The sequence below is a fragment of the Bacillus rossius genome, chromosome 2, assembly GCF_032445375.1.
Source record: "Bacillus rossius redtenbacheri isolate Brsri chromosome 2, Brsri_v3, whole genome shotgun sequence".
In the NCBI taxonomy this organism is placed as follows: Eukaryota; Metazoa; Arthropoda; class Insecta; order Phasmatodea; family Bacillidae; genus Bacillus; species Bacillus rossius.
Window position 1 is genome coordinate 130,067,883 of NC_086331.1, and position 14,262 is coordinate 130,082,144.

Consider the following 14,262-nt stretch of genomic DNA (forward strand, 5'->3'; position numbering starts at 1 on the left):
ATAATTTTTTTAATCACAAAATTATGTTGGAATGTATCAAAGGCTTTGCTCATGTTGAAATAAATAGAATATGTTATTTACATCTGGATTTATACTGGCACACACACACACACATATATATATATATATATATAAGCGTGATTGAAAAATATGTGGTTTTACAGAAATAATATTTTTAAGAATAAAATTCATGTGCTTATAAATATTTTTTCGTCAAAAACTTCTAAAATACTACAAAACTAAGGTTTCTGACTAGAATTTATTTCAAGAAAATATATACCTACCGATAAATGGTTGAACACACAACAACTCATTGACTGATGTACACTTAATTAAAATATTTTTATACAAAAGCAAATTTTTTTGTAAATGTTTGTTTGAGCTTTATTTATAACATGTTAGAATGATAATGCTACAGTTATTAGAAACTAAAAAAAAATAGTTTTGCAAAACTCCGTTCCCCCGGAGAAACCCCCGGAATGGCCACCGCATGGGGAGCCCAAGAAAAGAAACGGGCTCCCCATTTGGAAGCCACCTGGAAGGTTTTTTTCTGTTCCACCCACCGTTTCTTTGGTAGCCTGACTTGTTACAAGGGATTGTATTCCTACCAGAGAAAATGCCGCCATTTTGTCTGGGCAATCCGCCTTGGAGGAGCCGGGGCGCGAACCCGGGTCCTACAAGTCACAAGGCAGGCGCTCTACCCCAGAACCAGAGTGGTAGAGCGGATACTTGCAGTCTTCTTAACACTGACATGATGTTATTAAAAGAGTGTACTGTAGTTTCGTGTGTCAATAACACGTGCAGTACGTGTAGTAACATCTAACCTCGGTAACGAACAAATTTATGTGTTCTTATGTTGTTCGTTCAGCATGAATCATGTAATTTCTAAACAGTGAAATATAATTTGTATAACTAGTCTGGCAATTTTTTAGTTGATTTCCTGCAAACAAACTTACAGTACCGCTCTAAAATAATTATATAAAAATATAGACTAGTAAAAACATACGTAAGAGCTTGCACTGTCGATGGTAAATTTAATTTGAAATAAATGTTAGATATTAAAAGAGTGTGTTTATATAAATTTGTGTGTGTTATTGTATAAACATTTTTTTATTTGGTTTTAAAGCCACAGAAAAGTGAACCTTTTTATATTACTTTTGGCTTTATTTTGTTTTACCGTGCTTAATATGCGCAGCTAATTCTGTAAAGCTATTCAAACAATTGGTTGCAAATAACTAAATATTGGAGGTACTGGGGCAACACGAAGCATAAATGGTAACACTATTTTGTAGTGATACAGTTATTTTCATGTAAATGTACAAATATGTAAGTTTATATGAAAATTTCTGTTCCATTTACAAAGAAAATTTACTGTGCACAACGGTAAACATAATAACTCAACGATGAAACTTAACAGATAAACATTTAAAAAACAACGGCTACACAGAGACGCACAGGTGAACCCAGCGATGTGAAGAAACAGTGATGACAGCACAGACAAACACCGTAAGCAACATTTGAGCGAAAAAACAGATATTTTGAAAACGACAACGATGAAAGCGCAGACTAATACAGTATATGATTCCTAAGAGAACAGTTGCGGCGTTTCGGGAAAGAGATCTATTCCCTTCTTAAGGCACAAACAGACTGCGGTTTCTCATGACATACAGTTTAATGAGTAATTGCGTATGTCCGAAACTACATCTTGAATTAATTTAGCTATTATTTAAAATGTTGTTTGTCAGTGGAAATATTATATAATGAACTACACTTAATTTCTTGATATTCACATAGATACTGACTTTCTTTAAACAGATTTGTGTTTTGTTTGTTTTATGTGTATATTTGTATATTTGTTTACACTTCTGTTAACAAGGCACATATATTAGTGTAGAGAAGCTTATTTAAAAGAGGAACCTGTTTCTGTAACAATAAGTGTCAAGAGAGTAGTAAAAAAAGGGGGAAAGTATGGTTGCCAGATTTATTTAGACAAACAATTTTATTTTAAAAAATTACAATGGCAGGAATTTCAAAAAGTACTTAAGGGATCGTCAACTAACCTACAAATGTATTTTCAAGCATTATCTTTGTAAAAGAGTTTCCGGAGGAGGGACTGGCTTCTGCCCTCCCCTTCCACAAATACTGTCTACACGCGTGGTAAATGTGTAAACAAAATCACATGTAGTTACACGCACTAGTACACGATATACTGAAAAGACGTGAATTAAAATTTTGGAGATCGTAATTTTTGATAGTTGTACTTATAATATTAGATGTCAATAATTTTTCAAGACATGTGATGATAACCTACATGGAGTACTATAGTCTGAAACTATGTATTTGTACTGTTATGCAATAATCGTACACTCACGCCTGTAGCATAAGGAATCACTACAAGACAATCTGAAGATGAGAAAAGATACACTATCGAAGTTTATGGACCGAGTCGTAAGACACTATATTCGTATTCCAGAGAACATAGGTTCAAATCCCGACTGGTAATTGTCATATCATTTTGACGTGAAACGTCTTAAAAATCACAGCGAAACATATGGGTACCAGAAAAAGTCTGACGAAAAGGTCTGTATCATCTTGCTTTAACATTTCCCTAACTAGTCTACGGCCTGAGACGCATTTAAGAGTCTTCCTTACCTAGACCTCCCAAATCGGTACATTAGTTTTAATTTAGGTTAAGAAAAAATTCTGTTCAGTATAGCTCACGACTCAGACGTGATAGCGCGGTGATTCCTGTGTTTGTGTATAGAGAACCGACAACACAGGGCAATACAGATTGTACTTTCACCAAAAAAAAACATTAATTTTGATATTATGCCTTCGGTATCTCATTTATCATATCACAGACCAATGTTAAACATATTCGTCGAATATTAAGTTAGCTACCATTTAGTGTCTGTTTTGAATTAAAATATTTAGTACGTAGACAATGTCTCGTTTTTATTATTTTTATTTTAAACTATTACACTAAAAGCGACTCGCTGACATAGAAGTTTCACGTGAAACCAACGGCCGTGACTCTCGATACAGCCCCACCGATTTTTTTCTAGAAAAGTGGCTGCTTATTTGTACAAATTCTTTCTAAGATAATAGACATAATTTACTCATGTCGTTCGAGTATTAGGACTGTATGGCCGTGTTTTAATTTATGGTAGTTTTCCGTCACCCCAGGTGGAATTAATCCAGTATGGTAGTCTTCCGTCGCCCCCTGTCAAAACAGGAGGAAAAGTGCCATAATTGAAAATTACCATATTTTTATTTTTATAGATCGCGCTTCCGCTCTCTCCTACCACTACTTCCAAGGTGACGTGATAGTCATATTAGCCACGTTGCATTCTCTATCCATATGCTAGAGTGAACCATAATAGTGCTAGGATGCACTAGTGTCAATCAACAGATCGTTAGCAATCATTCGTACGCCTGTCCTCCATCTTCTCCAACATTTTGAAAATCGTTAAGAAATATCAAAATAATTCGAAGGAAATCCTAAAAATAACAAATTCACCTGTTAAAATATTGTTTGATTCGAACGATTCATGTCCTTATTTCGATCCATGTTCTGTTAAAAAAAAGTAATTTTAACTTAAAAATACTTGTAAAACATTTATTTCATTAAATGCGACTTCATTTTATATAAATCGATTCTAAAAATAAAACAACGGAGAACTGAGATTAATCCTAAGTGACATTGCAAGAATGAAAGAAAACTTAATGCAAACTTTTCCATGTTATTTTTTTCTTCCGTACAGAGTATCTCGATACTGTATTTTACAGACTGCTTCACTTAGTTGGAATTGTAAATATAAGTATTGATTGTCTTGAACGCATGCTTCTACACTTGATAGTGGAACTGCATCGTTTACCGTAAACACATTCCAAACAATTAGTAATTTTTTAAAGATCCGTGTGTTGTAACTCTTTACACGAATAAACAATGGTTTAAATAAAAAGTTATTCAGGTAAGATTTTGAATATCTTTATGGTGTATTTTGAACTTTTTAACTGGCCATACTAGGAAGAGAAGTCTATTAAATCTTTCTTTCAATTTCTATGAAATTTTATATTTATCAGTTCTTATTACCATATTTTATCTTATTTAGTAGGCTATCGGTAAACATTAGCTCACAAACCAAAGCACTTAACATTGTAAGCAGACATGTAAAATGTCGGTGACCTATACATTCGCCATTTAACAGAGGCAAGAGTTAGGTACATACTAATAAGTAATTATTTTTTTAACGTTTAGAATTACATAATAGCTTTTTGGTAGAAATTCAAAGCCTTCCTTAATTTTTGCTGCTCTTGTCCAAGAATAAATGCAATTTTTGCCAGGTATTCAGGTGTATTATATGTAGTGTATCTAAGGCAGGTTTCACTATAAGATATTGAGTAATTTTTATCAAGTTAGTGTAAAAATAAATCATATTACTGAACTGTAATTTAATTTCATTTTGTTTCTTTATCGAGTCAAACATTGAGCCCAATGAATTGAGTTTTAAAGTCTGGTATGGAAATTAAACTCAAGAGTACGGATTACCAGTGCCTGTGCAATCACTAGCAACGCCACTTCATTCTCTGCAGTGTGCAGTTCTGGACAACCGTTGATGCGTCATCGTTGCAATTTGTGTGTGTCCGTTGCCAAAGCACACTTTCAGGTGTTACTGTAAATTATTTATTGCACAGGTTGCATAGCTTGCAGGCAATTATACCATTTGTTTTTTTTCACATTTTAGCTCTTTTCAAAAAAAAAGTTTCAACTAATGGTTTCATTAGAATGTAAAATTTTTGTTTACTTGCATGTGGCAGTTACTTTATATCAGTTCGGAATTACTTGCATCTGGGTAATCATTTGGTAGCGCCTATTATTGAAAGAGTTATAATTGCCTATAATTTCACAGACTGCCGATATCGTTTGGTTAAAAAAATCATAATGTGTTTTCATGTACTTTCAGTATAATTTTGGAACAAAATGATGCCAGTTTTAAAGAGTAAGTTTGTCCACAATTATTACGTTAAGTCATACAAAAATTTTCTCTTTCATATTTCACAAGGGATCACGTAACCGAAATCAGAATAATCACAAGGGAATTGAATTTAATAAAAATCATTTCAATTTTTAAATTATGGTTAAATACTAAATTGATTTAAGTAAACACTAAATTAATAATTACATTTTAAATAAAGCTTTTTTTTTTTTGAAAACCTAACTGGTTCGGTTAATGTACATTGTAAACGTCTGTATATTCACAGAAACTTGAAATGATACTAAAAAAAATGGACTGAAAAGAGTTCAAATCACCTTATTTTTGACTTGAGCATTCAACGTAAATTATTTATGATGCATGCTTCATTGTTTAAAGAAAAGTAGTAACAATGTTTTCTTTTTTTCAGGTCAAACAATTTCACATTCAGCTGTAACTGCCCAGCTGGTTTTTATGGCGCCAACTGCAAAAAATATGATTCGTGTTTGTACTCTCCATGCTTGCACAAAGCAATGTGTGTGGGCAAGTTGAATTTTAAGTACACGTGCAGGTGCGAGGGTGGACACACAGGTTAGGAATAGTGGAGTGTAATGTCATTTTTTAAGACATAAAATAAGTTTTATTTTTTGACGTGGTAACGTCTTATAAATCAATGAACGCCGGCTCCACGCAAGAAAAAAATTGTCACGTTCCGCCTGAGCCGAGCGTGCAAGAACCGGCCAACCACCGTGCGAGAAAATCTTCTATAATATCAAACAGGTTATGGCAGGCTCTTTAACTAATTGTTCGTGATTATATTTAAACAAATTATTTAAATTAAATTTGCAAAAAAAAACTGTAAATAAAATTTGAAAATTAAAAAGTATGCAATTTTTCATAAATGATTTCGTATGACGTTATCACGTAAAATTATCGTCCGTAGACCGACTTTACAGACAAACCCTTCTTTTCTGTAATAAATTCAAAACGGTTCTTAAAAAATTACAAACGTTTTCTATATATATATATATATATATATATATATATATATATATAATGGTTTATGGTAGGGATTCACGTCCCAAAAATGCACAGGTGCTATAGCCACAAGATTTCCAAGAGTATCTTAAGCTCCGTACCACTTAATTACTGACTCGATACTAACAAGTTTGAATAATGCTGGAGCATTAGGATTAAACCCGAAAACCTTACAAAATAAGCGTACACGGTAAAAAAAATAATTTTACACAAAATGTATGTGACAGCAGAGTCTCAGCCGACGTTAGTGTAATTTTACACCTACGTGTTTTGAAGTATTTTTTACTCTTGTGTTAAAGTAAAAACACCATCAAAAGTGTAAAACTACAATTCCTATGGTGTGGTAAATATGTCAAATCTGTTCGTGTTTTTTTTTCACTCTGTGGTACATAAATTTACTTATAAATTATGGCGTATTTTATTACAACTGTCAGTTTATTTTAATGCATTGTTGAGTTAATTTACATTAACACTGAACATATTAAAATTGTACCAATTCTAAAGCTATTTTTAAAGTTTTTAGATGTTAATGAACCATTTGTACTTTCACGCAACTTTTAATTTTATCACCTTTAAATGTTCATGTAAACACTTGAAACAATCTAAGTGAATTCGAGAATTATTGAACCCATGGACTTATGATTATTAATCTACCGTCTTAACTACTTGACCATCGTGCTCACTAATAAATCCTTAAGTAATGGGAATACCACTTACATTACCCAATTCAAATTAAATGTGATTGTGTCAGTATAAATGGCCAAATATATTATATTTTTTTAGTACCTAGGTAGTAGTAAATTTCCTTGACAAATATTTTGCACTTTTACAAAACAGTTAATCACATACTTAATAGGTCGTTTAAATATTAATTCAAAACAATTTACCAAAAAATTTCATATATAGCGTCTTTAATTATACTATGAAAACAACTGTGAAACTAATAAAAACATTAAATCATGCTTAAAAATAGAGTCCCCACAAATCACTTGATAATTTAACACATGATGTATGAGTAATCTCAAATAATCATCCAAATGTTAAATTTAACACGTTAGTTATTGTAATAAAAAATGGACATTTGTGTATTTTTACCGGTGTCTGTAGCATAATTTGGTTTTCTAGAAACATTTGTTTAAAATTAAACGAAACTGTACTAGTTTTTCAAAATACCACGACAAATATGTGAAAGTACTAAACATTTGTGTGTGTAATTTTACGAAATTGTTTTCAGTGTAGCTAATAAGTAAGCTATCACAGTCAGCCAGTGTGAGAATAGCCTACATCGTTGTTAGTATGATTTAATTCTTCTAGAAACAGTCATCAATGCAGGGAAGATGGATTAACTGCAATCTCAGCCACCCTTTGAACGTCACTGACCTTGAACTCAAAAATTACCTGTTTTAGATAAAAACCAATTTATATTAGAAATATATAATATATATAATAGAATTATAATTATAAAATTACCTATTTTAGATAAAACCAATTTATAATAGAAATATAATATAATTAGAAATATTTCCTCTTGTTTTAATGTTAATTCATTTAAGTAAGTTTGTTATTGGAATCCTACAGCACGTTTACGTCCGATAAAACAATGCAACTATATTGTCTTTTACTTTAGATAGTTGTATTGTTACAAAAATTGTGTTTCTGCTTTTAAAATAAATAATCTTTATTCTGTAGTGCTAATTTTAACAAAGCTATTTTTTTTCCACTGATTTTGGAGCTAAAATTAGTACATTTTCTCAACTCAGGGAAATTGTTTTGTAGTAACTATTTTAAAAATATGTTTAATATTTTATAATGCAAAATATTAAATACTCATTTCACAGAAGTTTTCATAACATGATTAAAAAGGTTCAATTCAAAAAGTTGCTGCAAAATTGATCTCTACCTTTTTTTAGCAAACTATTAAGTACGTAATTAAAGAATGTTTGTAACTTAATACTAATTATCAATTTTAAAGACGCTTTGTGATCGCCGTTTTAAAATAATGAGTGCTAATATTGTGTTCATATTTTTAGGTGTTTACTGTGAGAGGAAATCCGACGACTGCTCGTCTCAGCCATGCTTTAACAGTGGAACATGCATTGATGCATCAAACAGCTACGTATGCAACTGTGCGGAAGGATTTTCAGGGAAAAGATGTGAAGAATTTGTAGGTAAGATCGTCTCGTACCTACGTAAAAAAGATGTATTAAATTAAAATTAACCTCATTATAGTATTTCTCATATTTTCTTTGTAACTATAGTTAGAAAAGTGAAAAAAATAAATTAATTTTTTATCAAGAATTTCCGTTTGAAAATGGAAATTCTGGCTATCATTTTAACTATTTCTTCCAAAGAACCTAAAAATAATTCGTAACATTTGCGACAGCAAACAAATAAAATAGTAAAAATTAGAGGTCTGTATGGTTTTAAAAACTTATCAGAACTCTTGTTTAGAAAGTATTTTATTACATCTGTTCGGTGGTACATTATAAAACATTAATTCAATGAGCTGCCTCGTCATAGCAAAAATAAGCCTTAAATATAAAGCCATGTGCAGAGGTACTCATTTAATTTTACTTAACGCCTTCCTTCCTGTAAGAAAAAACCACTAATTTTCTTAAAGTACTTTGCAGAGTCGCTAATGGCATGCTCGTTCCTTTACTTAAGCAAGAAAAGGCAATTTATTCCTAACCTAACTGAAACTTAGTGTAGCTAATTTGGCAAGGTCCAGGCTAGGGAGGGACCTAGGTACGTGTCAGGCCGAAGTCTATACGCCTAGTCATGCTGGGATCAGCCATGCAAACATAAGGTCACATGCATCGTGTGCTAGGAGGGGATTGGCCAGCCATGGCAGCGATTGATACCATGACTTTACCCCCTATCCTAAACATAGATTGAAACTATGTTAATGTGTTATGATAAACTCCCCTACAAGGAATAGGAATGCCCTATAACGACTTAAGAACGGTAGCTCGAGTGAAATACAAAGTATGCTAAGGCATGATTTATTTATGAACACAAACAACATGAAATTTAACATGAAATGGCAAATACTCTTGACGTATGGACAACTATATTCTTTACTGCTTCTATGATAGCAGGGGCAGCTCAACAAATGAAACCTCCGCGCGGTGAACACAAAATTAGCAAACAATATAACTATAGGCCTTAATACTGAAATAAGTACCCTTAAATCAACTGTGTCGTGACCAAAGCCCGCGGAACAAGCTATGTGCTGCGTGTACACAAACGGTCAATCTACTATCAATCGATTCTACAGATTACGCGGCAACAAAAGCCTGGGGACGTACTTGATAAAGAAACTGACATTAAGAGCCCTTTCATACCCGAGACCTGGCAGCTGCAGTCGCCGGCGATCGGTCGCTCACGAGTCGCCGAGACCTGGCAGCTGCAGTTGCCGGCAATCGGTCACTCTCTAGTCGCCGAGACCTGGCAGCTGCAGTTGCCGGCAATCGGTCGCTCACGAGTCGCCGAGACCTGGCAGCTGCAGTCGCCGGCAATCGGTCACTCTCTAGTGCCGAGACCTGGCAGCTGCAGTTGCCGGCAATCGGTCACTCTCTAGTCGCCGAGACCTGGCAGCTGCAGTCGCCGGCAATCGGTCGCTCACGAGTCGCCGAGACCTGGCAGCTGCAGTTGCCGGAGATCGGTCGCTCACGAGTCGCCGAGACCTGGCAGCTGCAGTTGCCGGCGATCGGTCACTCTCTAGTGCCGAAACCTGGCAGCTGCAGTTGCCGGCAATCAGTCACTCTCTAGTGCCGAGACCTGGCAGCTGCAGTTGCCGGCGATCGGTCACTCTCTAGTGCCGAGACCTGGCAGCTGCAGTCGCCGGCAATCGGTCCCTCTAGTCGCCGAGACCTGGCAGCTGCAGTCGCCGGCGATCGGTCACTCTCTAGTGCCGAGACCTGGCAGCTGCAGTTGCCGGCGATCGGTCACTCTCTAGTGCCGAGACCTGGCAGCTGCAGTTGCCGGCGATCGGTCGCTCACGAGTCGCCGAGACCTGGCAGCTGCAGTTGCCGGCAATCGGTCACTCTCTAGTCGCCGAGACCTGGCAGCTGCAGTTACCGGCAATCGGTCACTCTCTAGTGCCGAGACCTGGCAGCTGCAGTTGCCGGAGATCGGTCGCTCACGAGTCGCCGAGACCTGGCAGCTGCAGTTGCCGGAGATCGGTCGCTCACGAGTCGCCGAGACCTGGCAGCTGCAGTCGCCGGCGATCGGTTGCTCACGAGTCGCCGAGACCTGGCAGCTGCAGTTGCCGGCAATCGGTCACTCTCTAGTCGCCGAGACCTGGCAGCTGCAGTCGCCGGCAATCGGTCGCTCACGAGTCACCGAAACCTGGCAGCTGCAGTTGCCGGAGATCGGTCGCTCACGAGTCGCCGAGACCTGGCAGCTGCAGTCGCCGGCAATCGGTCACTCTCTAGTCGCCGAGACCTGGCAGCTGCAGTCGCCGGCAATCGGTCGCTCACGAGTCACCGAGACCTGGCAGCTGCAGTTGCCGGAGATCAATCGCTCACGAGTCTCCGAGACCTGGCAGCTGCAGTCGCCGGCATTCGGTCACTCTCTAGTCGCCGAGACCTGGCAGCTGCAGTTGCCGGCAATCGGTCACTCTCTAGTCGCCGAGACCTGGCAGCTGCAGTCGCCGGCAATCGGTCACTCTCTAGTCGCCGAGACCTGGCAGCTGCAGTTGCCGGCAATCGGTCACTCTCTAGTCGCCGAGACCTGGCAGCTGCAGTCGCCGGCTATCGGTCACTCTCTAGTCGCCGAGACCTGGCAGCTGCAGTTGCCGGCAATCGGTCACTCTCTAGTCGCCGAGACCTGGCAGCTGCAGTCGCCGGCAATCGGTCACTCTCTAGTCGCCGAGACCTGGCAGCTGCAGTCGCCGGCAATCGGTCACTCTCTAGTCGCCGAGACCTGGCAGCTGCAGTCGCCGGCAATCGGTCGCTCACGCGTCACCGAAACCTGGCAGCTGCAGTTGCCGGAGATCGGTCGCTCACGAGTCGCCGAGACCTGGCAGCTGCAGTTGCCGGCAATCGGTCACTCTCTAGTGCCGAGACCTGGCAGCTGCAGTTAACGGCGATCGGTCGCTCACGAGTCGCCGAGACCTGGCAGCTGCAGTTGCCGGCAATCGGTCACTCTCTAGTCGCCGAGACCTGGCAGCTGCAGTCGCCGGCAATCGGTCACTCTCTAGTCGCCGAGACCTGGCAGCTGCAGTCGCCGGCGATCGGTCACTCTCTAGTGCCGAGACCTGGCAGCTGCAGTTGCCGGCGATCGGTCACTCTCTAGTGCCGAGACCTGGCAGCTGCAGTTGCCGGCGATCGGTCGCTCACGAGTCGCCGAGACCTGGCAGCTGCAGTTGCCGGCGATCGGTCGCTCACGAGTCACCGAGACCTGGCAGCTGCAGTTACCGGCAATCGGTCACTCTCTAGTCGCCGAGACCTGGCAGCTGCAGTTGCCGGCAATCGGTCACTCTCTAGTCGCCGAGACCTGGCAGCTGCAGTCGCCGGCGATCGGTCACTCTCTAGTGCCGAGACCTGGCAGCTGCAGTTGCCGGCGATCGGTCGCTCACGAGTCGCCGAGACCTGGCAGCTGCAGTTGCCGGCAATCGGTCACTCTCTAGTCGCCGAGACCTGGCAGCTGCAGTCCCCGGCAATCGGTCGCTCACGAGTCGCCGAGACCTGGCAGCTGCAGTTGCCGGAGATCGGTCGCTCACGAGTCACCGAGACCTGGCAGCTGCAGTTGCCGGCGATCGGTCACTCTCTAGTGCCGAGACCTGGCAGCTGCAGTTGCCGGCAATCGGTCACTCTCTAGTCGCCGAGACCTGGCAGCTGCAGTTGCCGGCGATCGGTCGCTCACGAGTCGCCGAGACCTGGCAGCTGGAGATGCCGGCGATCAGTTGCTTACGAGTCGCCGAGACCTGGCAGCTGCAGTTGCCGGCAATCGGTCACTCTCTAGTGCCGAGACCTGGCAGCTGCAGTTGCCGGCGATCGGTCACTCTCTAGTGCCGGGACCTGGCAGCTGCAGTTGCCGGCGATCGGTCGCTCACGAGTCGCCGAGACCTGGCAGCTGCAGTTGCCGGCAATCGGTCACTCTCTAGTGCCGAGACCTGGCAGCTGCAGTTGCCGGCGATCGGTCACTCTCTAGTGCCGAGACCTGGCAGCTGCAGTTGCCGGCGATCGGTCGCTCACGAGTCGCCGAGACCTGGCAGCTGCAGTTGCCGGAGATCGGTCGCTCACGAGTCACCGAGACCTGGCAGCTGCAGTTGCCGGCGATCGGTCACTCTCTAGTGCCGAGACCTGGCAGCTGCAGTTGCCGGCGATCGGTCGCTCACGAGTCGCCGAGACCTGGCAGCTGCAGTCGCCGGCGATCGGTCACTCTCTAGTGCCGAGACCTGGCAGCTGCAGTTGCCGGCAATCGGTCACTCTCTAGTCACCGAGACCTGGCAGCTGCAGTTGCCGGAGATCAATCGCTCACGAGTCTCCGAGACCTGGCAGCTGCAGTCGCCGGCATTCGGTCACTCTCTAGTCGCCGAGACCTGGCAGCTGCAGTTGCCGGCAATCGGTCACTCTCTAGTCGCCGAGACCTGGCAGCTGCAGTCGCCGGCAATCGGTCACTCTCTAGTCGCCGAGACCTGGCAGCTGCAGTTGCCGGCAATCGGTCACTCTCTAGTCGCCGAGACCTGGCAGCTGCAGTCGCCGGCTATCGGTCACTCTCTAGTCGCCGAGACCTGGCAGCTGCAGTTGCCGGCAATCGGTCACTCTCTAGTCGCCGAGACCTGGCAGCTGCAGTCGCCGGCAATCGGTCACTCTCTAGTCGCCGAGACCTGGCAGCTGCAGTCGCCGGCAATCGGTCACTCTCTAGTCGCCGAGACCTGGCAGCTGCAGTCGCCGGCAATCGGTCGCTCACGCGTCACCGAAACCTGGCAGCTGCAGTTGCCGGAGATCGGTCGCTCACGAGTCGCCGAGACCTGGCAGCTGCAGTTGCCGGCAATCGGTCACTCTCTAGTGCCGAGACCTGGCAGCTGCAGTTAACGGCGATCGGTCGCTCACGAGTCGCCGAGACCTGGCAGCTGCAGTTGCCGGCAATCGGTCACTCTCTAGTCGCCGAGACCTGGCAGCTGCAGTCGCCGGCAATCGGTCACTCTCTAGTCGCCGAGACCTGGCAGCTGCAGTCGCCGGCGATCGGTCACTCTCTAGTGCCGAGACCTGGCAGCTGCAGTTGCCGGCGATCGGTCACTCTCTAGTGCCGAGACCTGGCAGCTGCAGTTGCCGGCGATCGGTCGCTCACGAGTCGCCGAGACCTGGCAGCTGCAGTTGCCGGCGATCGGTCGCTCACGAGTCACCGAGACCTGGCAGCTGCAGTTACCGGCAATCGGTCACTCTCTAGTCGCCGAGACCTGGCAGCTGCAGTTGCCGGCAATCGGTCACTCTCTAGTCGCCGAGACCTGGCAGCTGCAGTCGCCGGCGATCGGTCACTCTCTAGTGCCGAGACCTGGCAGCTGCAGTTGCCGGCGATCGGTCGCTCACGAGTCGCCGAGACCTGGCAGCTGCAGTTGCCGGCAATCGGTCACTCTCTAGTCGCCGAGACCTGGCAGCTGCAGTCCCCGGCAATCGGTCGCTCACGAGTCGCCGAGACCTGGCAGCTGCAGTTGCCGGAGATCGGTCGCTCACGAGTCACCGAGACCTGGCAGCTGCAGTTGCCGGCGATCGGTCACTCTCTAGTGCCGAGACCTGGCAGCTGCAGTTGCCGGCAATCGGTCACTCTCTAGTCGCCGAGACCTGGCAGCTGCAGTTGCCGGCGATCGGTCGCTCACGAGTCGCCGAGACCTGGCAGCTGGAGATGCCGGCGATCAGTTGCTTACGAGTCGCCGAGACCTGGCAGCTGCAGTTGCCGGCAATCGGTCACTCTCTAGTGCCGAGACCTGGCAGCTGCAGTTGCCGGCGATCGGTCACTCTCTAGTGCCGGGACCTGGCAGCTGCAGTTGCCGGCGATCGGTCGCTCACGAGTCGCCGAGACCTGGCAGCTGCAGTTGCCGGCAATCGGTCACTCTCTAGTGCCGAGACCTGGCAGCTGCAGTTGCCGGCGATCGGTCACTCTCTAGTGCCGAGACCTGGCAGCTGCAGTTGCCGGCGATCGGTCGCTCACGAGTCGCCGAGACCTGGCAGCTGCAGTTGCCGGAGATCGGTCGCTCACGAGTCACCGAGACCTGGCAGCTGCAGTTGCCGGCGATCGGTCA

The 14,262-nt window shown here is 43.5% G+C and overlaps 1 protein-coding gene across 1 annotated transcript in view; it reads left to right on the plus strand.

Moving 5' to 3' along the window:
* Positions 1-14,262, plus strand: part of LOC134528995 (uncharacterized) — a 92,692-nt gene that overhangs the window by 26,280 nt on the left and 52,150 nt on the right. The window contains exons 7-8 of the mRNA XM_063362662.1: positions 5,407-5,567; positions 8,045-8,182. Of these exons, the coding sequence (XP_063218732.1) occupies positions 5,407-5,567; positions 8,045-8,182 (299 nt within the window). The remainder of the gene's footprint in view (positions 1-5,406; positions 5,568-8,044; positions 8,183-14,262) is intronic.